This window comes from Fringilla coelebs (assembly GCF_963513975.1).
Source record: "Fringilla coelebs genome assembly, chromosome: 5".
Lineage (NCBI taxonomy): Eukaryota > Metazoa > Chordata > Aves > Passeriformes > Fringillidae > Fringilla > Fringilla coelebs.
Genome location: NC_140033.1, coordinates 66,178,299 through 66,199,876, shown reverse-complemented (window position 1 = coordinate 66,199,876; position 21,578 = coordinate 66,178,299). Strand labels below are relative to the sequence as shown.

At 41.5% G+C, this 21,578-nt stretch overlaps 1 protein-coding gene across 1 annotated transcript in view; it reads left to right on the top strand.

Moving 5' to 3' along the window:
* FBLN1 (fibulin 1) overlaps window positions 1-21,578 on the top strand; it is a gene marked incomplete at its 5' end in the record, with an annotated part of 74,569 nt that overhangs the window by 17,903 nt on the left and 35,088 nt on the right. The window contains 10 exons of the mRNA XM_084205847.1: window positions 2,625-2,760; window positions 8,328-8,499; window positions 10,272-10,331; window positions 12,054-12,155; window positions 13,776-13,913; window positions 16,003-16,140; window positions 17,587-17,730; window positions 18,560-18,688; window positions 19,190-19,315; window positions 20,446-20,565. Coding sequence (XP_084061973.1) covers window positions 2,625-2,760; window positions 8,328-8,499; window positions 10,272-10,331; window positions 12,054-12,155; window positions 13,776-13,913; window positions 16,003-16,140; window positions 17,587-17,730; window positions 18,560-18,688; window positions 19,190-19,315; window positions 20,446-20,565 — 1,265 coding nt within the window. The remainder of the gene's footprint in view (window positions 1-2,624; window positions 2,761-8,327; window positions 8,500-10,271; window positions 10,332-12,053; window positions 12,156-13,775; window positions 13,914-16,002; window positions 16,141-17,586; window positions 17,731-18,559; window positions 18,689-19,189; window positions 19,316-20,445; window positions 20,566-21,578) is intronic.

Below are 21,578 nucleotides of genomic sequence, written 5' to 3'. Positions count from 1 at the left end.
TAGGGAAGACAGGGAGAAGAGACCCAGCTCATCCCAAACTCCCTGGAGCCTGCCTGGCAGGTTTGGTGATCCCTGGCAAACAGCAGCACCTGGGCTGGTGTGCAGGGGGAGAGGGAAGAACATCACTGTGCAGACATTTCCAGCATTTTCCTCTGCCATCTTTCAAGGACTTCTGCCTCTGTTTCTGCCACACTGGTGTTTGGAGTCTCCAGCAATATTTGCTACCAGTGCAACTGGGCTGCAGGATTTGGGCAATGAAGTGTGATTTTATTGCTGTTGTTCTCAGAATGAACAAATGGTATTTTAATCTAGTATCCAATTGATGTTTAATTCCTTATTACAGTTGGGGTGGACCACATGACTTATGAATACAGCTGTGGGAAACATTTTAACAAACCTTCTTGTTTTGGTTGAAATTGCCTGTTTTTCAGAGATTTCAAAGAGTTGGCTCATGTTTGAAAAAAACAAAGCCACACCAGGAATCAAACAGATCTACTGAAAGACTGCTGTTGTTTGTTTATTTGTTTGCTTGTCTGTGGCTGACAAATCTAGCTCCTCAAGAGAATCTGAAGGGGTAAAGAGGCTGGAAAGTCTCAGCTCCCACACTCTTGGGCTTGGAGTTCAGTTTTTAGAGGCTTCCAAAGCCCTGAAAGTCAGACCACCCCAGAGCTGGGCAGGGAATGGAAATTCTGCTTCAGAGGGAATTTCAGCAACAAAAAAGCTACATATTCTTCCAAACTGGAACTAAATCAGATATCAAAAACTTCAAATATCCTGCCAAATAAAGTTACTGTCCTGGGCTTAACTTCTTGCTATGATTTTAGAGTCCATTTTTGAATAATTTGTTCATGAATTTATCCTGGCTTTTAGTTCCTATGCATTGAAATATCATGGCTGTTTTTGTCCAAGTGGGAACTGCACAGTCAGACCATTACTAATGATGGAACTGTATAATTCTAGAGTGGTTTGGATTGTAAGTGATCCATGTACCATCTAATAAATAGGAATTGGAATCTTCAGGAATGGAGCTGGACAAGCTGGCCTCACCCACATGCACAGAGGTCCATAATCTGAACCCAGTACCCACATGTCCTCTGCTTTTGGTTGCCTGGCCTTAGAGCTGAGGGGGGAGCTGAAAGGTCATTCCATGCTCCTGGAGAGCAGGAAAGCTCCTCCAGAGGGGAGGCATGGGAAGCCATTTATCCCAGGTGATGGTGGGAGAAGCCTGTAGTTCAGTACTTCCACTAGCCCACTCCTCTTCCCAATAGTATCAAAATTTTCAACAGTGGAACAGAGGTTTTCAGGAGTACAGGGTATTTTTTTCTCTGTTTCCCAGTGTCTGTAACAGAAAGCAATGGTGGAAGAGTTTTATCCACAAAACTGCCCAGCAAAGCAGAGTTACACATAAAAGCAGAGTGGGGAGAGGAGAAAGGTCTTCCCCGGGTTTTGTATTCATGTGACAGCAGCAACCAGTTTGGAGGAGTTTAAAGCCTCCTCATGCAGATTTTTTTTTTCCCCTGCAGGAACAAGTTTCCAGCTTTTTCCCTGACATTAAGCTAAAATAGTGATTTAATGAGCAGTGTAACAAAACTAAGTTTCCTGCACAATTTTATCCTGTCTCCTCTCCACATCTCCCTGCCCTGTAATACTTTTCTTTCCCTTGTCTTTCTTTTCCTCTTGCTTCCAATACACTCTGCTGTTTTTTCCTGTGACTTCTCTTGGTATCTTCATTTCTCTCCATTATCTCCAGGTGTCCCACAGAACAGTGCTCTGATCTTCCTTCCACATGCCATACCTGTTGGTTTGGGCCAGCAGGTGCCAGGGTAGGCTGGGATTGCAGACTTTCACAAGATCCAGGGCCTGACTTCTTGAAACAGTCACATTCTCTGAAAAATCCCTTCGCCCGGGTTTTTCTCCTGGGAAGCTGAGAAGCCTCAGAGAAAAAGGAAAACAATAGTTATCTGATTTGCTTCTCCTGTGTTGTGCTCACAAATGGAATATGTTTGGACATTGTTTACCACAGGTGATTGTTTCATTGGTTTCTGGTGTGAGTGTTTTCACTCTTTGGCCAAGCAGTGCCAAGCTGTGTCGGGACTCTGGAAAGAGTAATGAGTTTTCATTAGTATCCTTTTAGCATTCTGTAAGTATCCTTTCTGTTTTCTTCAGTATAGTTTAGTTTAGTATTCCTTAATATAATATAGTATCATAAAACAATAAATCAGCCTTCTGAGAACATGGAGTCTGATCCATCATTCCTTCCTGCCATGGGGCACCCTGCAAATACAATAACTTCTCCCTTCCATCAGTCTCCTCAGCCAACAGCAGTCACAAAACATGCCAGAATGCAGCCCTGAGTTCCTTGAGCCCTGAGGCAGGTGTGGTTGAAGTTACCCATTTGTTTAAAAAAGTTGCTAGGACAGACTGCAAGGTAGATCAGCAATGAAACTGTATTAACCACGTCGCACAGACACTCTGCCTCCTCCCAGAGAATGTCTTTGTGCTGGAACAGCGCTTCCACAGAAACCCCTTTCCACACAACTAGTAGGAGTGCTAATTGTCAAGTGTTGTATCGTGTTCCTGGCCCAGATGTGACATTGTTCTCCCCTCTCTTCCCTGTGCTGCAGCATGACCCAGGTGCAGTGCTGCCGCAGCCAGCTGGAGAAGCAGTCCTGCTCTGACGGGGTCGAATTTGCCAACGCGCGCGAGGAGTGTGACTCTCATATTGCCAAAAATTCCACCTGTGAAGCTGAGTACTTCAAGGTGAGACGTCAGAGGTCTCAGGTTTTGTGTGATTGAAATGGCTCCCAAAGTATTAAAAAGTCTTTTTTCCCAGCCCTGCAGTCGAGGAAGTTGAGATTCCTCAGCTCTGGTTTTCAAGGTTGTTTATTTTCTCTTATTTATTACATTCCTTCTCTGACCTGCTGAGATCTGTCTGGCAGGTCGGGTTGTGGCTCAGTCCCTGCCCTTGGGGTGGTGTTAGCTTTTGTACTAAAAACTACATGTACTTTATTTACAATAATTTTCCAATACCTATCACCTATGTCAGACAATCTGTCTCTATTCTAAACCAGTCCAAAACTGCCACCACCACAGCAGAAGATGGAGGACAAGAAGGAGGACAGGACATGCCCAGACTCCTCCATCTTGCGTCTTGAACCCCCATTCTAAAACCCCAAAATTCTACTTTTTCACCCTGTGACAAATTCACTAACATTCTACTCAAACTCTTGTGGCTTGTAACTTCTTGCACAAAGTTGGTCATTGTTTCCATGGGTTAAAATCAAAGGCACAGGTGTTTTTGACTCTGTGCCAAGGTCTCTGAGCCTCCTGCCAGGGTCTTGAGTCACCCAGGGCAGTCAGAGGAATGTCCTGGGTTCTGACACAGAGATGCTCCTGTTTGTCTCTAAGAAGTGGAATTGAAGTTATTCAGGGTTGGCCCTGAAGGTTATTTGACTTGGTTTGCTGCACATGAACAGTTTTTTCCCACCAGCACCTCATGTCTCTGTTAAGGTTGTTCACTTTGTCCTTCCCTTTGAGAAATGGAGCCCTCTTCAGCAAAGCAGACTGTCACATTGCATTTTAGCTGAGGCAGAGGGGAGAATGCAAAAGGATGGAAAATCTTGAATGGGTAATTGCTCAGGAAACTACTGCTGCATGAAAAGAAGACATCAGTGCTGCAGTGATGGATGGTGAGAAACTCTGACACATTTCAGACTTCAGCTTTCACTAAAGCATCTTGGCCTAAGGTCACTGGTCAGACTCACTGGCTTTCAATATTGGTGGTCCAAAGGGGTAGGACTGAAGAAATTCCTCTCAGAGTATTTGTAATTCTAGCTTGTGTAAGTGTTCTAAGTTAACATGACTTTGATTTACAACTGGATGGAGAGATCTGTAAGCCTGTGATACCAGCATTTGATATCAGAATAAAAATGCCTGTTGTTGGCATCTGCAATTAATCTGTGCCCTGCCCTCCACCTTCATTGCTGTCTTGTCTCTCGCTGCCTGGAGGGGAGCACAGTTATACCTTTCTTCAGAGTACTTTTGGAAGAAAGTTCCACCAGTAAGATCATGACCTTGACCATGAACTAGTCATGAACAGCTTTGGTCTTGTTATGGATTTCTTTCCATGGTGATGAGAACAGATGAGAATGATTTTAGTTCTTCCCACTGCTTCAAAATGCTGAATGCTTTATTCAGTTAAAATAAAAAAAAACTACTATACAGAGGATGGCAGACAGTGTCTGACTGACAAGTTTCATATTCTAGAAAATGCCAGCTTGATCTGCTCCTGTCAGTGGGATGTCACTGATTCTAGGGCTGGAAGTAATCCAGTTTCTCCCTGAGAGCAGAAGAAAGGTAACACATGCTAATGAGGAGAACACTGTTGGGTTCTCCTGAGTCTGTCTGCACCTTGTGCATCCCTTGTTGATGATGTCCAGGTCTTGGCACACAAGAATTCCTGTGTGCAGCCTTTACTACTGGGAAGCATGTCCCCCTCACCCTGGGTGCAGCATAAAATAATATTTCACCCTCTATGTCAATATTTTGAAGGGCTCTGAGCAGATGACCAAGGACTGATGGTGAGGACTGTGCAGATCCAAGTGCTGGTTACCCAAGACAGGATTTTAGCAGCAGTACTCTTTTAACCACATGCCATAGGACAACTCTAAACCAGAATGCAGCTGTGCAAGGAAACCCCCTGACCCACCAGCTGCCTGATGTTTCCCTGTGTGGGCATGTCAGCATGAGGAAGAAGACTTAATGGTGTTTGAAGATGGCAGATTTTGATAGTGACAGTTTTATTATTAAACAAATTGGGCTGGGCCTTGATGTCTGGCTCTGAGAAGAAAGGGCTCAGCACAGCTGTCACGTAGCTGCTGGTGGAGTGTTAGATGCCATAAGAGCTTGCTGATATTTAAAAATTACAGGTGATTGTGGGGTAATGCCCTGAGCCCACATTCTGTCCCTGTTTAATTTACTGGTATGAACATAGTCTGAGCTAATTAATCTTGCTGAGTCACATTCTGCCCTTCCACTCCCTAACAGGAACATCCTACACTTAACAACTTCACTGAGGTAGGGGCATCTTTGAAGGTAATCTCTGATCCATGGGGGACATAGATGACTTATGATCTAATATCAGTGAACAATTCATCATTTCTGCTGTTGAATACATTTTGAATTTGATCACCTTGAGACATACAATGTCTGGAAGTTGTGCCTTGCTGTGGTAAACAAACTTGAATCTCATTTTGCCTAAGTTGGTGAAATTTTTTAATCTTAGGTCATGTCTTTTGGATCTTCTTTGTCTCCTTCAAGGAAGCAGAAAGAATGATTTAGTAATTCAGTTTGTAGGATTAATTGCAGCCCTTTGCAGCAAATGAGGCAGCAAATCTTTCCTTCGAATGCAAAGCTTGGTATTGGAAAGAAGATAAAAAGACCATATCTCAGAAACATTTGCCTTAGCTTTTACACATAAAGGCAACAGGCATAGAAAATGAGGGGCAGAATTTTCTCCTCTGATTGTTTGGAAGCATAGTTTTTCTAGCCTTAGAAGAAAAAGAGATGCAAAATGAATGATTAATCTTTAAAATCTTCATCAAAAGAAAGCAATCAGTTTCCAGATGTGATGCTACACGAGATGTAGAAATTATTTTCTGGAAGTTTGTGCCACAACAGCCTTGCAGAAAGGAGTGCAGCTTCTAGAAATTTGACCACCTTTAAGGTACTTGGACATTTTCCCCAAAATTTGGCGTAGGCAATTTTCAAAGGTTGAGATCTGTCCTTATCTCAAAGTTTTGTCGTGAATACTTTGGTTGTGTATAATAGGTGAGCACAAAAATTTTATTGCTTTGGACTGTTGAAAATAGTTTTAATTTTTGTTTAGCTTTCTCAGAGTTCTAGAAAATTCCTCTGAGTTATTAGTGGTTTTGTTGGTTAGCATCTAATGGATTTCAGCAAGGGAGAGACCTCTTGTGGACAGATACCAAAAGCAGAGTTACTACAGGATTCACACCAAAACTGGCGACTTCAATCCGAACATAAATAATAAGAAATATCCTAAAACTGTTGTAAACCTTACATAATCAAAAGACCTTATTAATCTAAGGAACTTCAGGTGCTTCCTAATCTCACAAAAAAATATAACTTCAAGTTTCTCACGTGTAACTTTATTCCTTTATTCCTTTCTGTGAGAAGGCAGTCAAGGGATCACAGGAATTCAGGCAGGACACAGCTGCCTAATTAAACATGAGGAGCAAGGCATGGCTTTGAAGCTGCCTGGGATTTTGCTAATACCAGAGGGGAAAAGGTTTGATATTATTATTGGGGTGGCTTAAGAAGCAGAGGCCTACAGGCAGTGAAAGGGTAGAATAACAACTTGACTGTTGGACATCACCAGGGCCTGCAGAGGAATCTTGGCTCTGGCCCCTGGAGGAGCTCCTGCCCCTCCTTCTCCACTGACCTCGGTGTCTCCAGGTTGTTTCCCTCACACATTCTCACCTCCTCCTCTTCTCTATCTGGAATTAACACTGCCCCACTCTCTTTGTTTTGATTTTCATCTCAAATACGTTATCACAGAGGCATTACCATCATCTCTAACTGGCCCAGCCTTGGCCAGTGGCAGTCCATGCTCAGAGCCATCAGAGATTGGCTCTACCAGACATGGGGGAAGCTTCCAGCAGCTTCCCACAGGAGCCTCCTCTGTGGCCCCCCACTACCAAAAACCAGGCTGAGCAAAACCAACATACCAGTTAAGAAAACACTTGACACTTTCCATCTCTGGATCATTTTGGCTGAAGTATAGCATGAATTATTCTCATTATCATGATGTTAAATCAAGATGCATCATTCACAGTTAGAATAAATGGGTTGGAACAAATGGTTCAGGGCACACAATTATGTTAATTGCAGATGCAGTGTCTTACAGATATTGTAAGATTTAGCAAGTTCTGTACTTGAAGTTTCACACAAGCTGGAGACAGAGGCTTTTCAAGTGGTGGCTCAGCCTTAAGGAACTTAAGGCGGTTTAACAGCTCAAAGAACAGCAAAATTAATCATTACTCTTCAAAAAAATTCAAGAGAAACTCTAACTCCCGAAATTAACATCCTGTGACAAGATAAAGAAGCGGACTGAGTCTTCCAGCAGAAGCCAGTGAGGGTACCAGAATTGTATATTGTCAGAATTTGTCAAGGCATCAGCCTATTCAATAACTTAAATAAGATCTGGTTATCAAAAATATGCAGGTTTAAGTCAAGTAATGAATCTTAGGCTCACTTTAATTTTTTTGTCTTCTAATTGGGAAAATTGAAAATTAACAAAATTATCATCATACATTTAAAAACTTTGAGAAGAATGCCTCAGGGAACTGCTTGATATGTTAGAATAAATATTGTGAAATGTTTCAATCATCAAGGGTTTATTTCTAAAGTCATCCAAAAATGCCAGAAAATATGGAATTATCCCAGACATAATAGGATGAAGCTGGAGTATCTGCCACTGGATGGAAGTAGTTGCAGGAACTGGTAAAAAAAATGGGTAATAGAAACCATCTCACCAAACAAGAGTAAGCAAAGGAAAAAATGTATCCCAGAGACTGGGAGGGCATGAAAACAACACCCCAGGAGACGAGGCCAGGAGAGAGGAGTTCCAGCCCTACAGCGGTCTGCTGCACAGAGAAGTTTCTGTTGTGTATTTAATGACATCATGCAAAATGGAAAACTTACATTCCTCAGGATGCTGTTACTGTCTTGACTTCATGCTGCTCTAAGTTTTAAAAGTGCCTTTCAGTTCAGTGCAGGGAGAGAAACACGTAATTCCTTACAGGGGAAAACTTAGAATATAGGCAGGGATGGACATCTCAAAGTAATGCACAGCATTTCATGGTTGCCTTCTTTTTAGCAGGTGTGGTGCTCAAAGCATAGAAATTTAGTTGAAAGTTTAGTTATTTTATGTCCTGTCTGTTCTGTGTAATGGTGCTGGCAATTTTCTTCAAGCACAGAGTCTGGAAGACTGAAAAAACTAATAAAAAAAGGCTTAAATCTGCTTTTGTGTGACAGTAGCAATTGGCAGACACCAGTTCCAGAGAACCAAACACTTTTGCTGCTTTCTGACAGCCAGGCTGAGAACTGAATAAATCAGCAGCATCTTCTCAATTTCAATAAAGGAAGGCTCCAGAGGATTAACTTGTCCTGTCCTTGCTTCTGTGCTGTTCTTGAAGAGTTTGTAGAACATTTTCCATCAGTGCCAAGGTGAGATAACTACTGACATCATTGTCAAAGCTTTCATTGCTTTCACTTTGTTAACATTTTCATTTTCTTTTTAACAGACATGCTGTTACTGTTGTTTGCTGGGAAAGGCTGCTCAAGTTCAAGGACAGAGTTGTGAGCCCAACCCGAAGATGGGATATCAGTGTGGAATTGTCTTCAGAACTTGCTGTGGGAAAGGTCAAGAAGGCATTGATCTGTCTGTCAGTGATTATGCTCCTAAAAAAGAGCCAGGTATTTTATTGCATACTTAAAAGAGTGAGACACAAAATGATACAGGGTACAAGGAGTGTTTTCACTTCAAATTATTTCTGTTGGAATTCCTCTAATTTGACATCTCATCTAATGATGTAATTTACTGATGCCTCATTTGGACCTCATTTTTTTTGGCTACTAACAGCTGGAACAACTGTTGTTGAAGAGGCAGAAAGAGGTCACTTCGTTTCTGATGTCAGAACTTAAATGTACAAGAGTTTATTTTGGCAATTAATGATCTTACCTTGGAAGCTGAATATAAGCTATTAATTTTAATGGCATTTTGCCCACTGAGAAATGCTTAATTAAAATGAAAATCAACAAACAATTCTTAGAATTGTGTTGAAAAGCTAGAGTGCCTTTGCCAGCTCAGCAGAATGAAAATGTTGCCATTATGTGAGAGGTAAATGCCCAGAAACCAGGGGGATTTGAAATGCCTGGACTGCCTGGGACAACTAAGATCTCCAGGAAGTGTGGAAAATGTTTCTTTTGGTATTACCAAAACAGAGGGGTACCTGGATGGCAGCAGCTCCTGACACCCTTCTCCATACCTGGTCCACAGAGCTGAAGAGGATAGATGGGTACAGACTGACCCTTACAGGCTTTATTTGGAATTATTTTCCCCTTTTTCACTTAGACAGACCTGAAACTGCAGACAAGTTGTGCTCTGTGGTGTTGCCTCCCTCATGGGCTGCTGAGCACTGAAAACACACCAATGGCTGGCAGATCACAAGCCACAGATTCTGGGGGACATCATCCCAATGCATCATTTAAACACAAGCCCCATCACAAAAGCTTGCACTGATCTGCTTGAGCCAGCACGTTATCAGAGCTGTTCCAGGTCTTTCAAGCCTGGCTTGTCTCAGTGTCCCCCTTCTGAGGTGACATCTGGAAAATCCCTTTTGGGCAGTTTGTCTGTGCTGTTGTCTTTGGATTCTTCAGAATATGGTGATCCTATATCAAATATGTGCATCTTTTATTCTTCTCCTGGTGTTTGAATATCAGGGTGTTTGAATATGAAATTAAACTTGTTTATGTTAGAGATGCATCACCTGAAAAAAAGGAAGACAAAGCTGTTCAAAGCTGTGGGATTGGAGGAAGTCCATCAGCTGGTTCTTTGGGGAGGCAGTGGGTTCAGGGATGTGTTTGGCCCTTGTATGTCCTCATGTGGAGAGAATGGACTCTTGGAATACATACATGGGGCAGGAGTACCACAGATCAAAACTCTTCAATAAGCATATTAAGTACATATATATATATATAAAGTAGAAGTATATATTTGGAAGAATGCCATAAGTATGTGCCCAAAAACTTAGGTGTGGAGTTCTTTTTGGAATGAAGTCTAAATAAATAACTGAGGTTAATCTGATTCTCATTAAATCTCTGAGTACCCCAAGCTGCTATAAAGTCAGTGGAAGCCCAGCATGCCTCAACAACATGCCTTATGAAAATGAGGTTAAGCTCTGGTTAAAAGCCTGACATTAAGAACCTGTGTTTGAAAATATCAGTCCATATGTAATCTATGATCACAGACTTTCATATTGAATCAGTCAGATGGAAAATGCCCCATGGCCATGAGCATTTGAATGTCAAATTTAAGTAAGAAATAGTTGTAAAATATGTAAATAATGCTTTTTAATTTTGTTCTGGTTTGTCCAAAACCCTGGTGTGAGTCCTATCCCAAGCACACAGTATTTTACCTTGAGAAGAAAAGTGCTTTCTCCTCTAATGCCTATCTCTCCTCTTTCTAGTTGAAATTTCAAAGGAGGAACTGGACCAGGAAGATCCTTATCTGCATGATGGCTGCAGAGGTGAGTCAGGTGACTAGTCCTGCTAGCCAGCTCTTTTGGGATTGCTTTCCATAAAGTGAAGCCAAATTAGATCTAGCCAGAGCCCTTTGCCTAGGATAGTTCTGGGTAAAAAAGCCGTGAAGAAGAGCCTTTCCAAGGAGTAATGGGCCCTTATGTGATGCCTAAATAGTGCCCAAATACAAGGGAGGCATTGTGTCTCACAGTGGAGTCCATCTTATCCAACTGAAACTGAGACAATACATTTGTCTCTGTGCTTCTGCTTAACTTCTAGCGGGTAATACCTCAGAAGTGTCACCCTTGAACCTGTGGAGTACTTTGGATTCTTCAGAATATGGTGATCCTATATCAAATATGTGCATCTTTTATTCTTCTCCTGGTGTTTGAGTATCAGGGTGTTTGAATATGAAATTAAACTTGTTTATGTTAGAGATGCATCACCTGAAAAAAAGGAAGACAAAAGTGGCTATTGTTCTGATTAGTCATGCTGCTCTGCCCCCTTGGAAATGTGCATTTGGAATATTGCTCTGCTAAGCATTCTGATTTATTGCTTGTCACATATGATTTACATGTCTATAAACCTAAACCAGCAGTGATTCATTGTTTTCTGCCAGCATTTCAGAACTCAGAAATGTATTTAGGATAAGATCAATTGAATCGGCTTATATTCCAGCTGAAAAAATTATTCACTGTGCTCCATGTTCTACAGCTGTAACACTCTGGAGAGAGTGGGAATATCTACCAGGTCATTGGTGAACCAGAGTCAACAGTGCCTCTCCTCCTTGTCTCAAGTTGCCAATTAGAGGAAATGACATAGAAATATGTGTTACATATTTTCCTAGCATTATTTCTTCATGTAATCAGTTGTTGCATTTCTCAGTTAATCAGCTGCCTGCAGGAGATGGATTGGTATTGCTAATTGCCAGTTGGTGGTTCTCTCTAAAGGATATTTTCTGATAAACTTGGCATGCCAAAAGTACTTGCAATTTACTGAAATTTAACAGGGCAAACTTAAATTTCCTAGGAAGTGGAACTTCCAGCAATTTGTTTTGGAGCACCTTCATGTGACATGGGGAAATGAATTCTGTTCTTCTGACACTCCCACTAGAGGTTTTACTGTGTCAGGATGGAGCTCACAGCATTAGCAGAGATTCAGAGAGCAGAGGCTGTTGATCTCATCTACAAAACTATGGCTCCACTTAATTTTCAGTGATGCATTAATGGCCTTGTCCTCATTAGAAATTGTTGTACTTTAAAAATTATTTGTAATGTATTATAGCTGCAATTGCTCACATGGATTGTGCCCATCTCACACCTTTTGTTTAATGCCTATCCAGCCATTCTGAAGAACAGGACATGGGTTTTGTTTGTACTAAGAATATCTGCAGCCTTACAACAAATATTTGTTGTTGGAAGTATATAACCTTTTCTCTATTTTTAGAATATGAACTATTTTTAGTATTAATTTCTATTTTAACAAGGTCAAAAAAAGTTTTCTTAATAATGAGCCAAATTTTGTGTAAATTCTCTGTAGTATTCTCTTTCTGTCATGATAATCCTTCTTTTATTAATTGTTAGAGCTTTCAGTGCTTAGCCCTTTCTTTCTTTTGTAAATGTGTATTAACTTCTTTTCTAAATAAATCAAGTATCCTGTAAATTAATGGTTTGTTTCAGTTCCTATGAAGAGCCTCTTAATTACATGAGGCCTTTTAACATATTCATTAGGTGGTGGTCCCTGCTCTCAGCAGTGCAGAGACACAGGATCCAGTTACGTCTGCTCCTGCTTTGTTGGCTATCAGCTTCAACCAGATGGCATCACCTGTGAAGGTAAAAGAAACAGAGCCATTGTTTTGATTATAAACATTCTTGTTTTAAAAGAGCAAGGATAGATAGAAAAATACCCAGAGAGAAGAGACCAGAATATGCTTATGTCAGCTGGGGAAAGAGATGAAGTCATAAAAAGTTGATTTGAATGGAGTATTGAAATGAGAATTGTGAGAAGATGAAGTTAAGAGAGGGTCAGTGGAAAAGATGGGGAATTTAGAATGGAGAAGAGGCAGAGTTTGAACTTGTTGTTGTGAATTAAACCAACACAGAATACCTATTCTCTCTTGTAAAAGTGGATTGTTATTGATAAGGCAGACAAAATAAATAGAGTAGGATTCTTTAGCTTGTTAAAGACACAACTGACAGAAAGGATTAACGTTCTGGACTCCATGAGTGGCATGAAAACTGCCAAGGAAGGATTGTGAGTTTCTCCCAGAAGAAGAACTGGTTCTTCCTGCACCCCTCAGTGTGGTCAGACACTGCCCAGGCTCCCCAGGGCATGGTCACGGCCCCAAGGCTGCCAGAGCTGCGGGAGGGCTCGGCCAAGGCTCTCAGGGTGCACAGGGGGGACTGTTGGGGTGTCTGTGCAGGGCCAGGGGTTGGACTCAATGATCCCTGTGGGTGCCTTCCCAGTCAGCATCTTCTGATCTGTGGCATCAAATGAAATGGGCAGGGATAGAGGTTGCATTTGACTTCAGGCATGTGCAATGTGACATTTGGGTCTGAGCTAGTGAGCCCAGGCTCCTTGTTGCTGAGGGATCTGAGCCCTCCCAGGGCATAGCTCACCTTGCCTATCCTGCAGAGCTATTCAAGGATGACAAGTGTTCCAGATGGAGAGTGCCTTTTTCTGTCAGTGACTGGAAATGTAATCTTAAATACCTCAGATACAAATTTCAGAATATAAAGTAGATATTGATGGTTGGAGAATAGCACTAACCTAGTTGGATATATAAAAAGGAAGAGCTTTTACATTTAATACAGATGGATGTCAGATTTTCTTATGCATTCAAAGTTGAAATGAAGAAGAAATTCACAAAGGAAATGTCTATCAGTGGCTGTGAGGTAGAAAGTCAGCTTGGCTCAGACAGTGCCACAACCCAATGTTGGGGGGATGCAGAGCAAAGTGAGGATTTCTGAAAGTTTGCCTCATTCATAAAGTCACTGTAATCTGACCATGAAATCACTGAGGTTGGAAAAGACCCTAGAGATCATCGAGTCCAACATAAACCAAACACTGCCAACTCCACCAGCAGACCATGTTTGCACATCCTAGCTGTAACAACTTCAGACATACCCAGAGACATCATCGACTTCTTGACTCAATGAGGTGATGCTGAGTTTTTGCTCTCGCTCAGTTAAACTTCCTCTTCTTAAGTGCAGTGTATCAGCCAGAGCTGGTACCAACAGGGTCCAGATGTCTTTGCTGGCTCATGCCCTGGTGACAGCTGTGTAGCAGGATGTGAATGTGAGGCCAAATCCACACCTTTGAGTTCAGATGCTCAGAGGAATGCCTAGCTGGAGGTGTGCCCACAGCGAGCCTTCGACCTGTCACTTCCCAGGGATGTCATGCTTCTTATTTACTCTCTCTTGTTTATTTTTAAATAATTCTGCCTGTTGTAGATATTAATGAATGCATCACTGGGACACACAACTGTGGGATTGGACAGACCTGTGTCAATACATTGGGATCCTTCCGCTGCCAGCGGGACACGAGCTGCGGCACTGGCTACGAGCTGACCGATGACAGTCGTTGCAAAGGTATGTTCTGTGCAGAGAAACTGGGATCTTCCAGGCTGAAGTTAAACACTGAGCACATCATTGTGCCATGCTCTTTGGTAAATGCACATGTAGCTGAGGAACACACACTTCAAGGACAGCAGTTTTCCCACCTGTCACCTTGCAAAAAAATCTTGCAGCTGGGGGCTGCTGCAAAGACTTCCAGGAAAGATAACTGCATTTCACAGTGGCAGTTTGTGTTGGAGCTGGTCTGGAGACTAAACCAGGTGATTACCGAGGCCCAGAACTCACACTATACACCATACCCTGGAGATTATTTCTGGCTAGCTCCGGTCTGGTCTGTGGGATTGATTGCTCATTTGTGAGTGGAGTGCCTAAGTCCTGCTCGTGGAGCATATCTGATGGTTTGGATGCACCTGAATGAATCGAGTTTGCACATGCTGGAGTGTGAAAAAAAGTGTGGCAAGTGGAGCAACCAGGTGATTCAGTTTGAAAATATGAGGGTAGATGCATCCTTAGAAAAATAAAGCAAGCTTTTATCCTTAGGAGGTTACAAAGGGATTAATTTCTTAATCACAGCATTCCTAGGGATTTAAAAATGTAAAGGGGTTAAAACCACTGTTCTTGACTAGCTGTGTTTGAACACAAAGGTAACAGTCCTTACTAAAAAGTTACTTGTTTCGAGTTCCATCTAGCTTAAAGAAGGCTCTTACGTGCATTGGTAACTTCACCTGGTGTGTGCTGCCTTTACAGAGATATAAATTAGCAGCACACTCCAGTTGATGTGGAATTGGTTTTCACCATGGCTGTTCCCCCTAAGCTTAGACTGCTTTATAAATAAACTAATTTCATTCCACTGAGTAAATTAACTCAACCAAAATTTTAGGTAAGGTTTTACTGTAGGAACTGATCATTGATGAATAATAAATAGATTGAATAAAAAAAGCTGATGAACAAACTGCAATGCCAAACCTGCAGAACATCATACAAGATTTTTGAAAGTATCTTGGTGTAACTTTGAAAGCCCTCTCAAGTAACACTCCCCTTGGTTTGAATGACATCAGATTTAGGCCAACAAATAGCTTACTGGCAAATATTAACATATTTCTCTGTTGGAAAAATAGAACTACAGATAGTAATTTATCTCGGTAAGATATGTTAATAATGTTAATTATTAATGCTATGTAAAGTGACAAAAATAGTCATGTATGGTTTTTAAATGCCAAGTAACATGACTGAGCTGTGCTACATGTAGAACCCTGCTAAACCCAATTCAGTATTAACCCAACCTAAACTTCAAATGGTCTCCACACTCATTTTTTAAGTCCCACAAAACTCTTGGGCTACTGTTGTATCAAATGCATGAATGAGAAAGCCAAGGTATCCTTTTGCTGGAGAGTTTCTGTATTTTGATAGTTTTAGGAGATTTCATCCCATTGCCAGTTGGCAAACATTAAATTTTAATTGCTTTACGTGGACAGGACTACATTCCTGAGTGAAGCCTCATTTGCTGTTGTCTCCTTTATCTGCTTTACATGAACAATAATTTATTCAGAAATATTCATTGTCTATTCTGAACTGGAGTAGAATATTAAAGTAAGCAGAAGTCATATTTATGTGCATTTTAAAGCATGATAATGCAGGGATATTGCAAGCCTTAATATGGATGGGAATCAAGGCCAATTAATTAACTTAAATGAACAATATCTGCATTGGATCTAAAGCTAAAATTAAAATTGGGTAATTAAATCTTCCTGACTTCAAATCTAAGCACACTGCTGAATCAAGGCTGAGGAGTGCTGAATGTGATGCTTTAGGTGCTCTATAATAGTTTTGAATCATTTAGTTGTGAGAACTAAACTTGTAAAGCATAGCATGCACAGACACCCCCCTGTATATAATATTATTAATGCAATTGTAAAAAAATCTTAACCTACCTGGTTTTATTGAGATATTTTCTGAGGCAGTCAGATTCACCCTGGATCACAGAATTCTAGGAAGGTATACTGAGGATTAATCTATGTGATGAATTTAATTATGTCTTATGTTTTAAATGCACTGAAGGAACCCTTCTAACTCCTGCTAACAATTTCTTTTTGTGATGTACCAGATATTGACGAGTGTGAGACTGGTACTCATAACTGCCCCCCCGATTTTATCTGTCAGAATACTCCAGGATCTTTCCGCTGCCGCCCCAAGCTACAGTGCATGAGTGGCTTTATACAAGATGCACTGGGCAACTGTATTGGTAAGGCATGCTCTTGTCTTGGGGAATGCTCAGGTGCTGCCTGGGAGAAAAGTTGTGCTTTTGCTGGGTAGGTTCTGAGCTGCTCAAGCTGTTCTTCATCTGTGTATGCACTGCTCTTTCTTTGATCCCACAGGTAAGAGTGACAGATGAAAGCCATTTAAATAAAACATTTAAATACTGGATCACTATTATTAATGAGATGGCATTACCTAAGGTGGTTAGCTGCTTAAGTATTTGGGTGTCCTATCTGAAACAAAATGTGTAAAAAATTGTCATGTATTTTATCTGACTCTATCCAAAAGGTTTTAGCCAAAGGTTTGTGTGGAAAGCTGTAATTATGGCATCCTCTGGAACCCTTTTGATATTAATCTGCTCAGTTTTACAGGCATGTAGGTCTTTCCAGATTTGTCCCACGTTATTCCCATCAAGAATCTTACTGTGTATGAGAAAGATGGGACAGTTATAACATACTGTGGAGAGGAGTTTTACTTAAAGACTGATGACAATCTTGTCAAGCCAAAGCCTTGTTTCCAAGACTCCCCAAAACCAGAATTATAGCCTTCATATAAATGCATTAAAATTACTGGTTTCCAGCAGACTTTATATGGATTTGTCTAATGTGACCTACAAATCTATCAGTTATTCCCTTGAGTATTATTTTCAAGTCTCAACTCAACTTTTAATTCCCCCATTGGCATAGCAAGCCTTGGACTTGTGGAACTGGCCGAGCAGCAGCAGCTGCCAAGCTGCACTCATTATCAGCCCCTTGTTCTCCTTAGAGTTGAAATCTGACACTGGAAACAGACTGAAAACAAAACTGCAGCCTCTAGAACAAGGGGGGCCAGTGCCTGTGCACAGCAAGCCCTTTGAAAGCACACGCCTGCCACGGGTGGTGCCAGGTCCATGGCAGCTTTTGATTAACTTGCTGTCATGGGCATCAGTAAAGCCACATCAATTTGCAGCAGCAATTGTTATGGCCTGTAAAATGCATTTGCTCAAAACATTTAGGCAGTTTCACAGCCTGACTTTATGCACTGGGAATCAAATGCTGCTCTGTGTGGAGTTGAGGGGATTTTGGTGTTGGATTTGTGACTCTGATCATCATGTAGAAGTTAAGAGCTCCATCAGAACACACAGACTGAAGCAGAACTGGTTAAGCTGGTGAGCTGAACTGTTGATCAGCGCTTTGTATGTTTAGAAGAGACTTTTAAAGGCTTTGAAACAAATACAAGTTCTATACCAAATTTTCACTGCTTTTCAGTGGTATCTATGGCTTTTATACCTCCCCAGATTCACTCTGGAAGCTTTGTATCAGTGGAGCTAAATATCATGAACAGTTGTCTTCTCCCACAGGCAGAACTTTTCTCTGAAGGGTTACATAATGAGAGCATCTTACCTTAAACCTCTTGAGACTGGGAAGAGTTACACTGACTTGTGCTCTTGTAGATATCAACGAATGCCTGAGTACCAACATGCCGTGCCCAGCTGGACAGATCTGTATTAACACTGACGGCTCCTTCACCTGCCAGAGAATCTCACCCAGCTGTGGCCGAGGTTACCACCTCAATGAAGATGGAACAAGATGTGTAGGTGAGTGGCAGCTGGGAAGAAAAAGCAGTTCTAAAAAGATAACTCACATAAATAATTTTTACCATTTAAAAATGTTTACCAGTTTCTTGCGCTTTGTCCACGTTTTTATCTTTCCCATAGTCAATTCTTGATCTGTTCTTTCCCTCATGGCAGTCCCAGCAAGTGAAGAACGACAAGCCATCCATCCTCTGTCCTTCATAAAACTCAGGAAATCCTACATTTTGAGGAGTAATGATTATCAGCCCCCATAAATGTCATTGGCTGTGACTGCATCAATGGAACAATGCTGTGTGGTCCCAAATCTCCTTAGTACAGAGAGATAACACAAGGTCAATTTAATGCCCCACAGAAGCCATTCAAGTGGCACTGAAAGATATAGATGCCTTTGGCTGGCTTTTAACTGAGGTGGTTTTTGCAAAGACAGGGATTTTTGTATGTGTTTTTAAATTCTGTGAGTGGCTTATCAAAGCACTGCTGATGACTCTGGATCTCAAACATCTTAGACTAGATGACAATTTGATTCACAAATATGACTATGCATAATAAAACAATTTTGCACCTGAATTTCTCCAAAGAGGAATTGTCTAATTACTTCATTGTTTTCATCCCAAGTCCATCAAGATTAAGGACACCTTAGAGCTAACCTGCTTTGGTATGAATAGTTTGGATTTGTGACTCTGATCTCATACAAGCTGAGAGCACGATAGCATCTTGTTTTCTGCTCCAAAACACTTTAGAACCACCAGAGGAGACAAAAAATACGTTAACATGTTCCTCTTATGTCAGTCTGTGTAGTTAGAAGTGTACTTAAAATGACTTTTTGTTGTAGATGTGGATGAGTGCTCATCCTCCAACCAGCCCTGTGGAGAAGGGCACGTCTGTATCAATGCCCCCGGCAATTATCGCTGCGAGTGCAAAGCTGGCTATAGCTTTGATGTCATCAGCAGGACATGTATTGGTAAGTTGCACCATCAACCCAAATACCTGCAGCCACAGCACCTACAAAATGATCCTGTATAAAGAATGTTACTGCTCTGTGCATAGCCTTTGTCATCAGAAGGTAAAATTGACTGCTGTATTATTTGGCTGACTCTAAAACCATATTAAAGAACTGCTGATACTTCAAAGGAAGCTGTATTAGTATTGTCAACATGTTATCTGCTACCCTGTTAAAAGGTAAGGTTGTGAGAGTGTGTGTAATTGTTTTCTGTGATATTTTTATAAGCACCTACAGCAAAAGATTCCTTTGGAATATCAAAGCAACTTTCTCCTGTATAGATCTAATCCAATTATACTCTGGCATGCTTCTAAATGAGCACTTTGAGGACTTCTTCTCTCTTTAGTATGAAATTTAAATCTGGAAAATAACAATCAAACTTTTGTAACCCCATTCTTGTCCAGACTGGTATTGCAGTGAGCCAGCCCATCCCCAGAGCTCTCTGTGTGTTTGTCATTGCAGATATCAATGAATGCAGGCGCTACCCAGGCCGCCTCTGTGCTCACAAGTGTGAGAATACTCCTGGCTCCTACTACTGCACTTGTACCATGGGCTTCAAACTTTCAGCTGATGGCAGATCCTGTGAAGGTACATCTGTCAGTGTTCTGGTTATGGAGTGTGAGAAACAGCTCTGTTGCCCTGATTTTTTAAGATTTTCTAAGCCTTCTGCTGTTCACATTCTTGTAATGAACTTTCTCACACACTTTCTGTAAATAACTTATTGTTTTGCATTCTTTTATGGAGGAGGAGAAATTTGATGGACTGTTGGTTTTTCCAGTGCCCTTGGAGAGGTGGCACTATCACCCTCCAATCCACTGTCACTTTTGGAAATCTACAAATAATGGTGTCAGAAATTAAACACCCTCTTCTCACCTTGGAAGAGCTGTGTGTCCGTGTTGTGAAGTTTTATGTCCCATAGTGACACAGCTCGTTGCTCCTTTAGCTGTTTTTTTATTTTACCTTGCAAGACTGGGCTGGAATGGCATGAGAAATCATCACAGTGCAGTCTCTCTGATTATATGAATGCTGCTGTGCTTAGCTGAGGCCACCATAGCCCACAGCTTGAATATATCACCCTTAGACTGCATCATTTGACACGACAAGATGGCACAGCCTCAAGCTACACCAGGGAAGGTTCAGGTTGGACATCAGGAAGAATTTCTTCCCTGGAAGGGTAGTGAAACATTGGAAGGGGGTTCTCAGGGAGGTAGTGGAGTCCCCTTCCTGAAGGTGTCCGAGGAACGCCTGGATGTGGCACTCAGTGCTCTGGTCTGGGTGGCAAGGTGGGGCTTAGTCACAGGCTGAACTTGATGGTCTTGGAGGTATTTTCCAGCCTGAATGGTTCTGTGATTCTGTGATGCAGAGGTGCATGGGTCTGCTTTTGCTGCACTTTGAAGGGTGATTTAACTCAATCAGGTTCAAAACCTTCAAAACCAGCCTTGCTGAAATCCAGATGCTAAAATGAAAGTGTTGGCCTAAAGATTCCCTCCCAGTCTCACACCTTGAAGTACAGGAGGAAATTTTAGCACAGTGCAAATTAACCTATACTGCCTGTTAAGAGTAACACACTGAGTCCCCTATTTCCAGGTTACTCAGTGACATGTGCCATCCTTTTTTAATCAAAACAATTACCTTCCAAAAGTTTGTCTCATTCCAGTACTAGGAGTGATGAACATTGCAAGAAATTTGGGGCTCAGGTGTCTAACTCTGCATTTCAGATTTGAATGAGTGTGAGAGCAACCCCTGTAGTCAGGAGTGTGCCAATGTGTACGGCTCCTACCAGTGCTATTGCCGCCGGGGATTCCAGCTCAGCGACATCGATGGCATTTCATGTGAAGGTGAGCTCTGTGGTGCTGCAGGGAGAGGGTGGGTGGCCATTTCTTATTGTTGCTGTAACAAACATGAGCCGTGCCATGTAATTTTTTTCATTGTAACGTTTGAGTCTCTTCGGTATTTTCTTTATTTTCTTACTGCATGTTATCGCCGGCCGGGGTTTATATGCAATCACAAACGGGACGGGACTGCTGGGAACGTGCCTTGAGCTGTTTTATTTTTCAGCATCAGTCTCATTACGTGGTTATGACAATGGCAAGATGCCAGCAGCTCACATCCCAGGCAGCAAACCAAGAACTTAATGTTAAAACTTACTTTGTAAGCTTTTTGACCAATCACACAAAGCAAGAGCATAATGACAGTAGTTCTACCCAACCACTATAAGCACACGTACCTTTGGTTAAAACAATGCTTACTAATTTCAGATACAACACTTGTTTTTAAGCCTTAAAACACATTGCACAGAGCTCCATTATTAAGCTTCAAACTTCCTAATATCTTGCTAGATAAACTTTTCTACAGCTTAGGGAGTTATTCTAGGCAAGCGTTAATACACAGACCACTGCTCTATGTGTCCTTGCTTTTCTACTTTTAAAATAATTTTTCTGCTAACCTATCTCATGGCTACTGCTTAGCTCTAATCACAGTTCTGCTGTCTCTGAGGCCTGTGTGGTCTCTTTGTATGTGTGTGTCATTTTTGCTGTTTACACTGAATTGTAGCTTGGCACACTTTTGTAATTTGACAGAAATTTGTCTTTTTCCTGAGGAGCTACCAAAATTTCTAGTGTTCAGCAAGTGGAGATATGAGCATGTTTATGTGTTACATATGTAATACATTATATTACTAGGTAGTATTTTATATCTCTTCTTTTTGTGGCTGGTTCTGAACTAACGTGTTCTCAAATACAAGGAAGATGTGGGTATGACCTCGTGGACAAGATCCTGAGCTTGGACTTAGGTCTCCAAGACTTATTAAACAGTGAGGCCTTGGGCAGAACACCTAATGGTGACGAGTTCC